The 13,405-nt window shown below is 33.2% G+C and overlaps 1 protein-coding gene and 1 long non-coding RNA gene across 4 annotated transcripts in view; one reads left to right on the top strand and one right to left on the bottom strand.

The window, feature by feature from the left end:
- NAT1 (N-acetyltransferase 1) overlaps positions 1–5,268 on the top strand; it is a 41,738-nt gene extending 36,470 nt beyond the window's left edge. For all 3 annotated transcript variants that reach the window (XM_088241870.1, XM_088241871.1, XM_088241872.1), the window contains exons 8-10: positions 298–432; positions 1,662–2,100; positions 3,280–5,268. In XM_088241870.1, the coding sequence (XP_088097996.1) occupies positions 298–432; positions 1,662–2,100; positions 3,280–3,470 (765 nt within the window). In that variant the 3' untranslated portion in view covers positions 3,471–5,268. The remainder of the gene's footprint in view (positions 1–297; positions 433–1,661; positions 2,101–3,279) is intronic.
- On the bottom strand, positions 5,256–7,678 carry LOC148271075 (uncharacterized). Its single transcript, XR_015825207.1, has 2 exons — positions 7,411–7,678; positions 5,256–5,403 (listed from the first exon to the last, which is right to left on the bottom strand). It is a non-coding gene; the product is annotated as an uncharacterized LOC148271075 (long non-coding RNA).
- Positions 7,679–13,405: the final 5,727 nt, after the last annotated feature.

Raw genomic sequence — 13,405 nt, 5'->3', positions numbered from 1 at the left:
TCTTTATTTTGCGGCACATGTTTTCTATGCATTTTACGCTTCAATGTCATCCCACTTTTCAATCTGTTTCTCTACAAATTGTTGCTTGTTTATTATCAAGAGTTTTTTAAATCTCCCATTTTAGGAGCTCCCACAGATGTTCAAAGAAAGATGTTATAAAACTGCATTCATAACTAAGTACACTGTCATAAGTCTAAATAACAGCCAAATTTAGACTTATGGCAGTGTACTTCTGCGATGTATGTACAAATGAATAGTGTTGGGAAATTAAACTATGAATTTGTTTGTTTGGTTTAGGGTCTAACTACTCTTGCGGAGATAGCCTCCCTGACGGAGAATGGAGCCCACTACCCATTATTCCTTCTTGTCTTGCAACAGATGAACAAGACACTTGGAAAACAAACCCTTACTGAAATGTACAATAACAGTAAGGTGTGTAATCACATTTTTTTATTATTTAATGCACGTATTTTATGGAAAAGATTGTTGAGAAATTAGTATGTACCAATCACCACTCTCTAAAACGTTCTGTATGTTATATTTAATATAAAAATTGTTTTTAACCTTTCCAAAATATTACATTTTACCATTATGGCCACGAGTTCAATTCCTGTCAAACAATTTTTTTTAAAGATGACTTTCTTACTATTTTATTAATTTAATTAGTTCATAGATTGGCATCTCAAACATAACACTGATGCCTTTTGAATGATAGTGTTGTATTGCAATTTGTGAATCAATTCAGTCTTGTGCATGGTTGTGAATAAGTATAAAAAAAGATACATGGCTAACAAACAGTCTTTCGTGTATCTACTTCCTCTCTTTTCATCAATGTCCCTACCCTTGTGGTGCATAAGGCTCAGTGTTGGTACATCAAATGTAGCGTCTGTTACATGCAGATAACGTGATTAGTCTTACTCGTCAGGTGCCAGTCAAGGAACAATGAAATATTGCAGTATAAAACCACCTTTTAAATTAATACTTTATGTCCACCTTATCAAGAATCAAACCCGGCACCTCAAGTATGGTAGGCGAATGCGCCAACCTCTTCCATACGATGCCGACTTATCTCTGCCTGATTTCCTTTTTCACCTGAGAGTAAAAAAAGTCAAAAACGCTTGTCCAGGATTCTGGTTTTATTCCACATACAGAATTGAATTGAACAGGCTCATTGCATTTTTTATATTTTTGAGATATTAATACAATTTTTTCGCCCGAATGGCTAACTTTCTGTTCTATAAATTGTAGGAAATAAATATGGTGTCACGGCTAGCGAAAAAATAGTAAAAATGCGAGGATTAAGTTTTTTTTATTATTTTTGCTGTCCTGCAAAATACTTAAATATTTTTGCCATGCTGGGAATTTTGACTGATTTAAAGTTAATCGATTTGTAAAATAACTTACTTAGTATCGGACAACCATAAGCTACTATTTTATGACCGTATGCTGAAACTAGAAATATGTAACTCAAAACTACAGAGCGCACTAATTTTAGATATATTCAAATAGCATGAGGTGCACAACATGCCACGCACCTCGGGCATGTAACTTTAACGCCTCATGCGGTGTCAACAGTGAATGAGCCTTGTATCCTTCAAATTATATTCTTCATCTCCCCAGATACGGACTATACTTTTTATCAGAGAAATGTAATTTTACAGGTGAATCTCATGTCCCTGCTGCCCGCGAGTGAGCGCACCAAGGAGAGACTGGCGGAAATCCTGGAGGAACGCGGGCTGTCCTTCCTGTTCCCGCTGCTGCGCATTCAGGCGGAGCTAGCCAAGCAGCTGCAAGCGGACCCCAACCCGGGCCAGTTCTACAAGTGGATCAAGGAGAACCTGGACGCCGCTTGCCATGCGGACCCGGGCTTCGTCAACGCGCTGGTGACCGTGCTCCTGAAGCACATCACGCACGAGTCCACGCTGGCGCCGGGCGCGGCGCTGCTCAGCCCTCCCGACAAGTCTCTGCTGGAAAAGGAGCGCGGCATGCTGGAGCAATACACGCCAGTGCTGCGTTCTTTCCTGCGTCAGAACCTGCAGCTGCAGCTGATGGCCATCCACTCGCTGCAGGTCTTCTGCTACTCCCTCGGCTTCCCTAAAGGTAAGCTGGCTGTTTCACGCCAAAATACGAGTGTCATTGATTGGCCTTTTGACTCCGAGGTTAAGGTGATAAACCCATGTTTCGTCACACATGATGATAGAGTCTGAAAAAGCCTCGCCTTATCTGGAAAAAGGGTCGAAAATTCCTGAGCGCTTTCCACACTTTTTTATTTGTGAGCTCATAATTTTTTTCCTTCAAAATTGTTTGTATGGTTGAATTACTGACATCCGAGATCAAAATTGAGAACTCACAGTCCGTCAGACGGTGATCTTCACTCACATTATCATTGATTTTCTTCAACAAAGCGTTATCGATTGAGGACATCCTTCCTTTTCCGTCCTCATCATGAACTCAGTTCTACTACTCAAAAACTTAGTATACTACTTCCTCAATTCCGCTGGTTCATTATATTACTAGATACGACAATGAAAGAGTGGACTCCATCCTGTTAGAGGAAGTGAATTACTGAACCCATTATACCCCCCACCCCACTGCATATACAGTTTATAAATTTTAAATCATTTACAGTCTCGAAATGAATTGTATCGTATTGTTAAGTATCGTTTACACAGACAATACAATAGATAGGACAATATTGTCTTGCTCCAGCTCCGTGAACAGCCTGATTGCACAAGATAGAACACTGAGACAATACGAAAATTAGGCTGCAGTTCTCACGTTAGCGCTGCGAAAAATAATTTATGACAGCGTTTGTTACAAGCGAGTTCACGAAAAATATTATTTATTTTTTATCAAGATTTATTTGAATTATAAAAGAATTAACAAAATATATATTTTTTGTTATTCTGCCTCCATTTTCAGCAGAAAAAATACACAGGAGCAATGCACACTTGTTGAACAAATCACTATTGTCATAAAGTCCTGTCTGTGTGCATTCACACGAGAACAATGCGGCCGGTGTGGGTATGTTCCGCGGAGACAGTGTCTTGTAACAATGTCCTCTACTACAAATTGCTGTTAACATGCGGACAACGGCCGAGTCCTGGGACAGATAATATTATATTGTCTATGTGTAAACAGCCTTTTAATGTGACTTAAGATTGAAATCAAAAGTAAATTTTTGAAAATTGGTTGAAGTGTTTTTATGAACTATTTTTATACACAATATATCTATGCTTACTTTTCTACAATTTATTACCAATTGGTATTTTTTTCCAGGAATGCTGTTAAGATGGTTTGATGCCTTGTACGATAAAGCCATCTGCGAGGAGGATGCCTTCTTTATGTGGAAAGAAGACATCACCGACACATATCCTGGCAAGGGTCAGGCCTTATTCCAAGTCAACAGTTGGCTCGTGTGGCTCCAGGAAACCGAAAGTGTTTCAGATTCAGACGAAACTGAAAAGTAAATGTGCTCGTGTGACCCAAGCCAGTGGCCAACTCCGTAAAAAGCTTTCGATTACCAATCTTGACAAAATCAATTACATTCTGTGAATTAACAGCTCTGGTTACTATCCATTTAAAAAAAATTACATCAGGCTCTTATAACATCAATTTTATTTTTAATTTAGTGATGAAGCATTTAAGTTCTTCCGATAAGTTAGTTGCATAAAGTTTTACTCCAGGTTTAAACAAAATTATCAATACACAGATTATTCACTGCCAAATTGCATTGTTTTAGTCATATTTGTCAAAAACAATAATTACTAATGTGTTGAGATTTGACAAGTGAGAATTTCCTACGCAATATACATATTTATAATAAAAGAAATCATGTATGATAACGGTACAGCTGGGTAAATATTATCAGCGGACATTAAGATACCTTAATGATTGTATTGTGTTGTATTGCCTTACTGTGAGCAATAAGTTGCCCATAAATACAGGAAACATTGTTACGTTCTTTATTAAAAAATAGGATTACAACCAAAAGGGAAGAATAAGTCATTTTTATCGGTTGCCATTGGAAGATGGATGATAATAAACGGAGTTCATTTTAATTAGTTAATTGTTAACATAAATAGATTGCCTACTTTTTATTATCGGTTGATGCATACCGGTTCCAACAATATCAGCATAATAGTTTAATTGAATTAAGTAATCTTTTTCAATTATTAAATTGTAAGTTGTATTGCCGACTAATCTGATCACTCAACGGAAACTTAAAGCGGATTGAATTTCCGATAGTAGTAATTAAAACATTGTCTAGATATTTAAATTCCTCGTAAGTTTGACAATTAAGTATCTCGCATCTTTTTACTTTTGTATTGTCTTCAAATAAATATTCAATCAGTGGTGTGAATTTTAAGTTGCCATTGACTGATGTACGAAGTAAGGCAAATACGTGTCGTTTGAATGTTTGGTATGAATATTAGGTCGCGTGCATGTTGTCACATATAGTTAGTCCAATAATCCTCTACTTCTGCCAATCTCCTGTTCTAATTATACCACTATGATACATGTAAACAGATTCATCCTTTAAATTAAAGCCAGAGGTTTTCTTCATTTTCTTAATAAAAAACAGGTCACAAAAATGCTCATTTCTGTTGCAGATTCTGAAGACTCAATTGTACCATTCCTTTGGCTTTAATTAGTAAACTTATTGTACCAGTTCCCACAGCTCATTAGAGAGTAGAAGTTTAATTAGAATTCCTGCCTTTAGATTTTCTATTAAGGTAAAAGGATGATCATTTCTTGTAAGGTGTACATAACGAATCGTATACCTTTAAGTCTCCTGTAAACCCTTTAATGTATTTTGATACTTTGTGAAATATATTTTAATATGTATTTGTTTTTAATTTTTTTTAAATATATTTACTCTAAAAGTATAAATATCTATTTCTTGATTTAAAACACTTGTACAGTAAAACAATTTTTTTCTATTTACACACTTTCCAAGTAATTAGACAAACATTTGATTTGAACTGTCCTATTTCTAATTATTTTAGATTGTTTCCAAGAAGTATGTTTTTAAAGTATTTGGAAATCTAAGTATATTCTCTTCACGTTCCATAATTTCTATAAAAAATGCCAATTAATATATTATTCTAAAAGTACTTGTAAAAGTCTCGTATCTTGATAGTATGTTGTGCCCTGTCCGACTAAATAGGTGTAATTGGGAATGGAAGGCTAGAAACAGATAAATCTCTTTAATAATACATGTATTTGGAATCAAATCATTAAAAGCCTTGGTGTAATTTATTACAACTTTGTTTTATTTATTCTCCCTACACAAGTAAATACATAATTACATTTCCACTCTTATACATATATATTATACACTTAACACGCTACTTGACACTGCGTGTCAGACCATCTCGAAGGTTTCCAAAATGTAAGGAGCTGAAACAATGAAAAGGAACAATATAATTTATGAAATGGTAATATATTCATATGTTAATGTACAAACACCAATGAATATGCTGACTGGTTTCGGAATGTAAGTACATATTCCTCTGTTAAGGCATACAATTAAAATTGCTAAACAATTTTAAATCCATAGAAAGGAAATTTTCAGGTGTTTCTCTGGTAGATGAAAAAATTTGGTACCATCTTACCCACATCAATAACGGTTTCAGTTCTTATATTTCACTAAAATCAACTAATGGAAAAAACATGATGTTCAAATGTCGCATAGTGATAAACTGGCCGATGACAGATTAAAAGCTTGGTAAATCTCAAGGCTTTTTCAAAAAGGATATCCATCTTAGTTGAAACATCAAATTTGTAAAATATTGCGTGTTCAGCTCACACAGAATATTAATTTGTATATTTTTTATCTTATTTACGCTGTTAAATTTTTCCCCATGTCAAATAGGAGTTAATACACATAAGTAAAAAAGCTGAATGATTTGCGCCATAAAGTGAATTTTGAAGGAGACTCGAATATTAATGTAATAATTATATATATTTTTTTAATTTCAAATCAATTCCAAAAAAATGCAGGTGATACAGGTGTTATGTAAAACTATTAGGGTTATGTAGGATAAATACCAAAACAATGTAGGTGAGACAGTTAGACATAAAGTATATCGTGGGTATTCGCGAAAAAACACTAAGTCAAAATTTTGCTGTTTTAACTTAATGATAAGGTTATACTGTTGAAAAAATACTCTACAATCTGCAAAAACACTAAGTTCTATCTACACTACAAGTCGAGATATTTTCTGTAATAAGTCAATATAACATGTAAATCCGTTCAGGGAAAAAGGACGCCGTACTGGTGGGCCATCAATAACAATATGTCGGATGTATTCAGCAGAGCTTATAGAGCCGTACTGACTTGAGAAAAGGTGAGTGTTGGTCGGCGACATGATATCTTGGATATGTCTAGTAAGTGATATCTACATGCTTTACTCAGGGGCAAACATGGCAATTATTATTTTCGTTCTTTTCTCTTTTTACCAATTAATTATTATTATACCCAATATAATAGGTACTGTACATTAGATAAAATAACTTTTTTAATTAAAGAAAAAAAAACATTTCTCACAAAGTGACTAAGCAGGTACATTGTGACTTCAATTTGAATTCCCTACTGTGGTATTATTTATTAAACTATTGAATAAAATGTAGTTAATAGATCAATTTACCATTTTTTCAAGTTGGCTTCGTAATGTTTGGTCTAAAAAAAAGTTATTTTGTTACAAACTTTGAACTTCAATTACCTCAGAAGTAGTAATTTTGACTCAATGCTTTTTCCCAGAATACCCACGATATACCCTTAAAACAGTACAATAAAAATCCCAACTAGTCTTGCAGTTACAGATGGTTCTAGACCTCATTTACAAAATAATAGGTACGAGATAAATTGAAAGTTGATAACATTTTCATACGGATACTACGAAAGGCATGGTAAGTGTGATGCCAAAATTCAGCTTTAGCACAGCGATGTTCAATTGATTTCAGATTTCTAATGAAATATTTAGTACTCTTTCATACTGAAGTTTAATGAGCTTACAATAGTCAAATGTGACATTTAATTTGTCATTACTAAGGGTATATTATCCAAAAACGTACTGTTATAAACCAAGTCCTTTTGATGTTTTTTTGTAAATATTTATTGATAAAACTCCATAGTTAATCATTGTCTTGAAGATGTCTAGTTATGCGAAAGCGCTCGTTATTCAATAAATAAAATAGTAAAACTAAAACAAAAATTTGTAATATTTTATCAAAATTATTATTTTGGATTTTTTCATAAATAAAACTTTTATATTTCCTGACAACTGAAAACATGATTCTTATCCTCCAAAAATTTTTTCAGCTACCACTTCATTTAAAGCAAAACAAATATTGATGGTAAAGTTTAAATTGCTAGTATTTTATAAAGCTAACCTAAAAACTCACCTATCTTGATAGCGCTTACTAGAAAAGCGAAGGTTAATACATTTTGAATTGTATTCTCTCTCACTTTGCGCTTTTCTTCAGCGGGATCAACCCTTTCCCCTAATGGCAGACGGAACATAGTAAATATTTATGCGATTTGTGACTTTACGCAAACACTTTTAAAGGTCACAAAATGACAAGATATCTGTAGTCTGTGATGACAATATAGACGACATAAAGCAAAGACAAATCGAATTAGAAGCAGAAGATCAATGCATATTTCTCATAGATTTTCTACAGAAATGGGAACCGGCGTATAAAACCATAAAGATAATGCAGTAATCGAAGCGCCATAGAGCCATCATAAAATAAATCTCGTAATTTATAATGAGACCACCGACTAGATGAACGCGAACCATACAAAGAATCTTCAATTGGCAAATTTATTGTCATCAAGCGGAGGCATCGCGGTTGGATAAGCCACTTACTGCGGGTGCCTTCTAATTTCTAAAAGACGTAACTAATCACCACACTGCCTACTTTACATCGGCCATTGGGTTTTCCAAATCTTGGACGTCGTCGGAAGTTTATTTCAGAACTATGGGACGCGAATCTGACTTAGAAAGACGCACAGTCTTTGATAGTCGTCAGTGAGACCTGGAAGACGCTTGTGGACACTATATGCTCAAACTAATAATTATGATGACGTAAAAATGTTAAAAAAAAATAGAAATATAAAAAAATGTTTGCTTCACAAAAATAATACGAGGAGAGTTCAAAATCGTTCTGACTATTTTTTTAATCACTGGAATACTCAGGCAATTTTCAACTTTCGCATCAATTGCATGATTTTATCATTACTCTAACAACATTATCCATATTTCAATCTCGAAAGTTACCAATAATATATTTTTTGTGGGTAGTCATTTTGAACCAAAAGTATTTGTCAATTTTATAAATAAGCTTTCTCCTTAATATAAGTTTATGTTTCACAGTTTTTGAAAAACTGGAATATCATAAATATAGCAAAAAAAACCAATGGAAATTTCACAACATTTAAATGACTATTAATTGAATTTTCGCTTTTTAAAAAATGATGAAACAAATTTTTCACGTTTGGTATAAAATTTGTCAATATAAAACCTAAAAATATTACTATTGTAATAATACTGTTTAAGCTATGAAAAATAAATAAATTTGGAAGCATAATGCGTTTGAATTTATTGACTTTAAATTGAGTAATTGAAATTATTTTTGTGCAGATTGACTATAATGTAATTAAAAACAACTGTGTAAGTTTTTTTTACAACTATATAAAAAAATACATTCGAATAGTTCTATAATACGAATGGTTTTACTTCACAATAATACAATATTTTTTATTCCAGCTCCTTTGAAAGAGTAGTTCAGTTCTCAATCAGCCATATAACCATTTTAAAGTATAAAAAAAAAACAGAAAACAGATAAAGAATATCAATAATAATAATAATATAAAACAACAAAAAAAACATACTAGACATAGTAAAAAGGGAAAAGGATAAGATACTACCAAAAAATAATAAAAAATGAAATCGAGTAGAATAGGTAGCAAGCGTCCAGTTCCAATATGCTGCCACAATCTCGATTCCCAGCAATGTTCCACCAATTGGCTGATTATAAAGTGAAGGCTTTTTCTCAGCTGTTTTCTGAGGCCTGCTATCCAATGTCACAACAATCCATCCTAGTGAGAAAGTCTAGCACCAGCAAACATCACATTTAGCAACAGCTTGGGTAGGGCTCTATATTCATTGTTATAGCACACTTTCATATCCCCAGCACTTAGTTGATTGAATTTACACTATATATAGCCCCGTATTTTTGTAAGTAAGAACGTGCACAAAAAAAAATATGGCCATAAATATTTCCATCTTATCTACCAAATTTTCCAAAAGAACATTAAAAAATGTATATACAAGATGGCGATTTTTCGCTCAGCTGCTAGCCTTTGAATGGCGATGCATAACGTTGTATTTAATATGAAAAACAAATTATTTATGAATTCGTCTCCGCGTACATTAATTGCGCTGACGTTAAACTAATTAAATGAGTCGTGTGTTGTCAGCTTTTGCGAAAATTGATCGATTTAAGTGAAGTGCAATCTGATTTGACGCAAGCTTGTGAGTTATTGACAGTTACAGCAGGTGATCCTGGGATTGATTTCCCAGACTATTTTCGCGAGATTAGCGATTAATAAATTTTCGTCAAGCTGGAGCGCCTACCAGAATACTTAAGGGATACTGTCGACTGGTTTATGGGGTACGTAACACATATTCAACCATGTATTTATATATTTTAAAGAAACGTACTGCCGTTTTGTATTATTGATATGTATGTTTGTTTTCTTCGTGAATTTGATTTGTTATGAGCAGTTTCTTTGACCCTTTCAATAAGTTCTATTTTTAAGTACACTTAGCTCATTTTTTTCATTTATCGTTCAATCGTCTTGCGTGTTTTAAAAATATGCATTAATTTATTTCTTCGTTGCCATGGTGATTTTTATTGATTCTTTTTGACCTTTCTACACTGTAAATGGAACAAGTTTATCGATGATACAATAAATAAATATCATAATATGTTGAAAATTTACATAATATTATTATCAAACATAATGCAAAAGACCTGCTTATATAACACCAATAAAGTTTTTTTTAAGAATACAAGTATTGCACAATCGACTATAATATTTATTTTTCAGCGCGGTTAGGTACTTTGGACATGAATATTATTTTTGCAACTACCCATAAATTGTATAAAATAGTAATTTGATTAAAAATTATGTATTATAATATGCATGTGATGTTTATGTATTATTTTCTTTCTACTACGGGGTTTTAAAAGTAGTTAGTGACCATTTTTAAACTTTATTACTAATATACAAAATTATACAGGTTGGTATTACCATGAGTTATACAACGCATTCTGAGACATGTGTCAATAAGTACAAATAATAAAAATCACAAAATATTTACATATACCTAAATACTAAACATAGTTAAAACCTATTGTTATTATTAATTTATTGACAGAGTTAGGACTTTTTTGTAATTATTAAAGAAAATAATAGGTACACTTACTACCCACTTTAATTATTAAAAAAAAAAACATAATTAAGTATTTATTGACCACTATTTTTATTATTGAAACCGAGATCTTTGATAGCTAAGATGTTAACTTTCTGCTGTCAGGGATAGTCAAGATAATCACAGTATTTCATCATTTGCTTAAAAAATGTTAGTGCGTATATAGAAAAAATCTATTTATTTATTTGATCCATCCTCTGTTTAAGGCTTGCTATGCCGTTATTTGGTCCACCATACAATAAAATAAGAACCTTTTATCGTTAACCATCTCAAAATGATATGTTTCCAAAACAATAAGTATTATGTTTATTACGTTGTAATTATTTTTTTTTTTCATTTTCATTTTATTTTTGCACCACAACAGGCCCGGAGGCCCAATTACAGTGGTGAATTGCATCACAGAACACCCAGGCTTGAGAAAAATCACATTTATTTTTTTTTGTGTTCTCACCGGGAATCGAACCCGGAACCTTCCGTCTGTGAGTCAAGCGTCTTGACCACTACACCACGGAGGCCGCCAAAATATATATTTATAAAAATAAATGTAAACACGAGTTTTCACTCTATTCCGTTCTCAAATAATATAATATACGTAATGATTACATATATTATATTATTTGAGAACTTAATCAATACGATAAGAGTTTCAAACCCGAAACCTTAATGTTCGCGCATTTAAGTCATCGGGTCCCATACCTATCACTTGATATATTTTTATATTTAAATCTTTTTGGTTTTTTTTATTGAATGTAAAAAATTGTTTTACAATTTTTATACCTGAATAATTTTCGTACCTATTGTGTTGTTTTTTTATTATTTTTTCGAATTGTTATATACATTATACTACTGATGGATTGGATATTACACTAACGGCATAATCGAGCTAGAATATTTTTTTAATTTTTTTAAATATAAATTTGTATTTATACTTTTCCCAATTGTACACTTTATTTGGGTTATTCTAACAAGATTTACGTCTGTTGGGTGATCTAATTATCCCCAATTTCAATAATTAAAACTATGGACAATGATTGTTAATTGTTAAATGATGTTACATAACATCATTTCCAAAATATTAAATATTTTTGAAACACAAAAAGAGAACCATAACATGAACAGACAAATAAATAACGAAACTCTTAATAGGAAACGCGGTTTGACTTTTCTCGATACAAATGTATTCTCGTATTTTCTCCCTGGATTGTGGCACTAAAACAATGATTACACACTATATGTATTTCCCATTGGCGTGTCCCTATAATTTGTTTTTTTGAATAAATTGTCTATTGTGAGAACTTGGACCATCTAAAACCGTTAAAAGCGCCCAGTTGTATCTGCCGTCTTCGGACGTACGATATACAAATATGATAACTATTTTTGAAAAACGCAAAATTCACCGACACAGCAAATTTCATTATTTTCGTTTGGTTCAGGGGAGTCAAACGTTTCCCGGGGAGATAGCAGAAAATATATGAGATTTCCCTCAAGCCTAGGCATTCTGTACTTGTGATTCAGCACCGTAATTAGACCTGGCCTGTTGTGGTGCAAAAAAACACTGTTTATTTCTCGAATTTCATTAATTTGGGTAATGTTTTGACTCGAATGCTTTCTTACTTATTTACAAAACGTTTTATCATACCGTGTGAACGCACCAGGGTAGTCAGTACCCTATGTATTTGTATATTACCTATCACCTGACCCTGACTCAATATTATCAACGCAGCCCGAGCATACATACAATATTAATTTGTATTGTAATTCACGTGTGCAGCTACCTCCGGCCACGGAAGGCTTCGCGGGTGTTGAAGTGCTTCCCTTCTCTTCTCCCCTCTCCGACGTCGCAGTCGATCGCTATCCCTTGGCTGATTTCTATTTCAGTACATATTTGTATACCGTCGACGATCTTTTGTCGCTTTTCCATCTAAAGTGTTTGCGTCTATTGGCGGTTTTCAGCACGTTATTCTTATTACCTTTGTTTTTACAAATGATTTTTTTTAATTCGAAAATATTCACTCGAAGAACATTTTTTTGGATATAAAATAATAGTGGCTGAATATAAATTACGCTTATTATAAATTATCAGTATTATTGTCCATTTTTTTACGCGAATTGACAGTAAAAGTAGTATTTTTTTTATATATGGGCAAATTATTTTAGGCCATTATTATACATAACGCGCTATCCTTTGTGATGTGAGAATACTAATGAATATAGTGAGTTATAGATCTCTACTTTTATTATTGATCATTAGTTACACTTAGGGCCGTCTCAGGCCATACGGGGCCCTTGGGCACACAGAGGCCGGGGGGCCTGGGCTCGTGGCCCACGTGCCTTTACGGAAAAGATGGCCCCGGTTACGCTTGTAGCATTGATCTTATGCGTGTATGTCTAATGCACTAATAAATACAGAAAAAAAAACATGCGATATACAATAGTGAACTTTTCGTTGGATTTTATGTTCATCCACTAAAAAATGTTTGATAACAGTAAAACACGACAAAATAAGTTATTCATTTATATTCGTCGGTCCATAGTCCATACTCTATACGTATACGGAATACGAGGATAATAACTTTGCGAATCCCGTTGCAAATACAGATCAACTCTCTTCGCAGCAGATATTCGCAGTAGATTTTTTTAAAGGGGCCGCTTTGTTTTTTATTTCATTTGTCATTAAATACAGGAGTCTTTCCAGAAATTTGGAAGATATCTAAAGTTACTCCTATACACAAGAGTGGCTCTAAGTCATCCGTAGAAAACTATAGACCTGTAGCTGTACTTTCAGCGCCAGCTAAGGTATTTGAAATTTTAATTATTAAAATCATCGCTTCTCGAGTCGAGCCATTTATAATAGATGAACAGCATGGGTTCAGGAAGAGTCGCTCGGTCGAAACAAA

This window comes from Micrasema longulum, unplaced genomic scaffold (genome assembly GCF_059751315.1).
Source record: "Micrasema longulum isolate JH-2025_06_02 unplaced genomic scaffold, ASM5975131v1 h1tg003130l, whole genome shotgun sequence".
In the NCBI taxonomy this organism is placed as follows: domain Eukaryota; kingdom Metazoa; phylum Arthropoda; class Insecta; order Trichoptera; family Brachycentridae; genus Micrasema; species Micrasema longulum.
This window is presented reverse-complemented; position numbering and strand designations above follow the sequence as displayed.